The sequence below is a fragment of the Ammospiza caudacuta genome, chromosome 2 (assembly GCF_027887145.1).
Source record: "Ammospiza caudacuta isolate bAmmCau1 chromosome 2, bAmmCau1.pri, whole genome shotgun sequence".
Lineage (NCBI taxonomy): Eukaryota > Metazoa > Chordata > Aves > Passeriformes > Passerellidae > Ammospiza > Ammospiza caudacuta.
In genome coordinates, this window is record NC_080594.1 from 31,975,809 (window position 1) to 31,979,266 (window position 3,458).

Below are 3,458 nucleotides of genomic sequence, written 5' to 3' on the forward strand. Positions count from 1 at the left end.
AGCGGGGGAGCGGGACCGCCCGGGGGCGGTGCGGGCAGCCCAGCCTGTGGCTGCTGCAATGCGCCATCCGACCCCACCGCCGCCGGCCAGGACGCGGGCTCTGCACCGATCCCCGTCCCTCACGCTGCTACTGCTACAGCACCACCACCCCTACACCGCGTCCGCCGCAGCTCGCCCACGGCCGGTCGGGCGGACACTCACATGGCCGGGCCGGACGGAACGGCAGGAAGGCACGGAGCTTCGCACCGACAGTGCTCGGAGCCCCCAGACCCCGCACTTATAACAGCGCGGTCCCGCCCACAGAGACAGCAGCCAATCAAAAGTTGCTCCGCAGAGAGCTGCAGCTCGGCACCGCCCCTGAGTTCCTCCTCAGCCAATCAGCACTGCGCGCCCTGTGGAAAAGGACATAAAGTTAGCCCCGCCCCCAGACCGCCACAGAACAAGCCCTGCCCCGCCGTGGGGCTGCCCAATAGGAGCAGCGCCCTGCGCCCCACCCCCTCCCTGGCCCCGCCCCTGCGGAGGTCCCGCCGTGCCGGGCCGGGGGTGCCCGGCGCTCCCTCCGCCACACCGGGCCGGGGCTGCGCACCGCCCCGCTACCGACACACGGCCCCGACAGGGTCCACCGCGCTCCGTGGAGGTCACGCAGGTTACCTGCACCCTTTTGGAGCCCAGCCCGGCTGGCGCCGCCGTGGCGGGGCTGCGGAGCGCTCCCGAAATCCCACCTCCGCAGTGTGCCTGTTGGCTCTGGCTAAGCCGCTGGCCTTGCAATTAAGAGATGGTGTCGCTGGCCCGCTTCCAGCATACAGCACGTCATGAAAGCGAAGCTGAACAAGTCCCGATCGAGCTTCTGCAGCCTGCTGGGAGAAATGAGGCTCCCACAGCAACCCCAAGAACAGCAATGCGTTTGAGGTTTTTCCGTCTAAATATCTGGAGAAGCCTGCTGGATCAGAAGGGGAGATTCTCCAACACAGGACAAAAAAGGGGGCAGGAGTGTACTGGAACAAGAAGAATTTTGCATGGTGAGTAGAGTGACAAGTGCAGGCTCACACTTTCACTACCTTTTCCTTCCATAAGGTGATGCAGGATGTTCACGTAAGCTTTTAGTGTCAGATCTCAGAGATGATTAGGTACACAAGACAGCTATGTTACAGCTTACAGCATGGTAACTAGAAGGTCGTGGTTACAAGGTGAAGAAGAATGCAGCGTTGTGACTAGAGACAGGTGATTTGCAGATAGGAGCAGTCTAGCATTGACCTCAGAACTCCAGGTTCTTACACTCTGCCTCCAGATGAAGGCACAAGCTGATGAAGAAGCTTCTGTAGGCTGGCAGGCTTTCCACTGCAGTCTGAGCACCATTCCAATAATCACTGCAAATAAGTTTGAGCTTATGCAATTAGTGGCCATGGAGCTTTTGCCAGGTTGGTGCTGAGGGATGAAGAGATGACAAAGGGTCATCTCAAGACACTTTCTCTGATACTTTTCCAGTTTCTGACATTTTCAGTCAAGGATTTGCTATACCTGTTCAGTCTTCACTTGGATCTGCGCAAGCTTCCTGAATCCACAGCACCTTTTGGCAAGTCCCACAGGTCTGTCACCCTGCCACTGAAAATGTGGACTTCAGCTGTTTAAACAGAGACTTTGCCTTCACTTTCCTCAGGCTTAGGCCTAAAGAAAGTTCTTTCCATTCATTCCTTGCTGCTTCCAAACAAATGCTTTTGGAGACAGAGCAGCATTGCTCTGTAGCAAGATGCATCAAGTCAGCAGATAACTCCCTGGATTATTTAGCAGCTAAATTAACAACTAAGGCAGAATTGGTATACAAATGCCTGCTCATCTAATGGATTTTCCCAAGTGTACAGTGGTGTGGTGTTGGACTAGAGGGATGCCAGCTGAGATTCACTGTAACTTCTCCTCTAAAGGAACTGGCAACAGTTACTGAAAACTAGAAGCTAGAATTTTTAAAAACATTTAAATACCTGAATTACTTTTGCAAATCCTGCCTAAATTATAAACAAAAGGCCATTTGGTCATAAAGTGTCATTAGCAGGGGATAAAATCATCATGAGTGTGGAATAAGACAAATCCCATTCTTAAGACAAATTTTGATGCAATTCAATTAACATTTGGATCACTCACACTTAACCACAGACAAGTGGAGGGCAATGGGGAAAGCCATGAGCAGGAAGATGTATTAGCAGGACCTCGTGGCATTAATTTGAAACATTTGGCTATGAGGAAAAATCTAAGCTGGAGAATACTGGAATTGTCATGTTAGATGTGTGAACCTGGGGCTCAGAGACTGAAATTATGCTAGAAGCCTGGCCAAAAAAACAGAGGAGCAGAGGGTCAAGTTCAGGGATGCAGGTTGGAACAGACGCCTGCAAGAAGTACGTCAGTAATGACTGAGGGGGCACAGAGGAGCTCAGGCCTGGAGCAGCAGCAGGACCTTGGGACCCGGGTAGAAATAGGCAGCAAAGGTTGTAGAAAGCACTGGGAACTCAGTTGTGTGGAAGCTGGCTTTATTCTGACTGCAATGCCACAAAACAACCCTCCACAGGCTGAAGGCACTGCTGTTCCCTAGCGGTGCTTTCCGGTGCGGTTGAAGCGCCTGTACAAGTAGCGGATCCTCTTGTTGAGTTTGTGATAGTCCTCTGCAAACATCCGATCGCCCACCATGCGCTTCTTGCGGAGGCACCTCTGCAGCTCGTTCCCCTGCCAGCCTCGCAGCCAGGTGGGCCCCATGATGAGATTCTTCGGGTGGATCTGGAAGCCGCCTGAGAACAGGAGAGCACAAACAGATGAAGCCAGGCCCTGGAGAAGGCTGTTCCCAGGGCGGCCGGCGCCCATCCTCCCCGCCCTGTCGCTGCTGGCAGAGGCGCCATCCCGCAGGTGAGTCCGGCCTCCCTCCACTCCCGCCCTGGGCCCACAGACCTGTGTGTCTTACCCAGGATCCCCACGTTATCATACACCCCGAACAAGGCCCGCTTCTTCGTCCACCGATCTACCGGCTTGCGCTTGGGCGGCTCCTTGATGCGGATGGGCCGGGTGAGCCCTGCCAGGGGCGAGGACAGCGGCACGGGGAGGCCGGGCCGCGCGGGCGCCCAGCGCGCCCCGCCGCAGTCGCTAAAGCCCCGCTCGGCGCAGGGCAGGAGAGTGGCACGGCCCAGCAGGGCCCGGCCCGCCGCTCGCAGCAGCAGCGCTGCCGCCGCCGCCATGGGGAAGCCCCCCGGTGCCCCGGGGTCGGGACGGCACGGGAAGCGCGGCGGCGCTGCCGGGCCGCCCCTTCCGCCGCTGAGCGCAGAGGCGCGCGGGTGACGTCACACCAACGGTCGGTAGGGCAGGGGAGCTGGCGATTGGGCGAGGGGCCGGCGCGCGGCGAGGCCGGCGGGCGCTGATAGGGGCGGGGCGAGCGCGGTCTGCGCGCGCGGTTTCGAGCGCCTGGGGCCGTGCGGGGCTGT

General features: G+C 57.8%; 1 protein-coding gene across 1 annotated transcript; it reads right to left on the minus strand.

The window, feature by feature from the left end:
* Positions 1-2,509: 2,509 nt before the first annotated feature.
* On the minus strand, positions 2,510-3,283 carry MRPL51 (mitochondrial ribosomal protein L51). Its single transcript, XM_058800329.1, has 2 exons — positions 2,945-3,283; positions 2,510-2,774 (listed from the first exon to the last, which is right to left on the minus strand). The coding sequence occupies exons 1-2, from the start codon at positions 3,213-3,215 to the stop codon at positions 2,578-2,580; spliced, it is 468 nt and encodes a 155-aa protein (XP_058656312.1). The 5' UTR covers positions 3,216-3,283; the 3' UTR covers positions 2,510-2,577.
* Positions 3,284-3,458: the final 175 nt, after the last annotated feature.

Bases quoted from the DNA above. Each gene is read 5' to 3' on its own strand.
- MRPL51 (XM_058800329.1), bottom strand. From the start codon at position 3,215: ATGGCGGCGGCGGCAGCGCTGCTGCTGCGAGCGGCGGGCCGGGCCCTG. The intron at 2,775-2,944 runs GTAAGACACACA...TCCTGTTCTCAG, and splicing joins TGATAACGTGGGGATCCTGG to GCGGCTTCCAGATCCACCCG.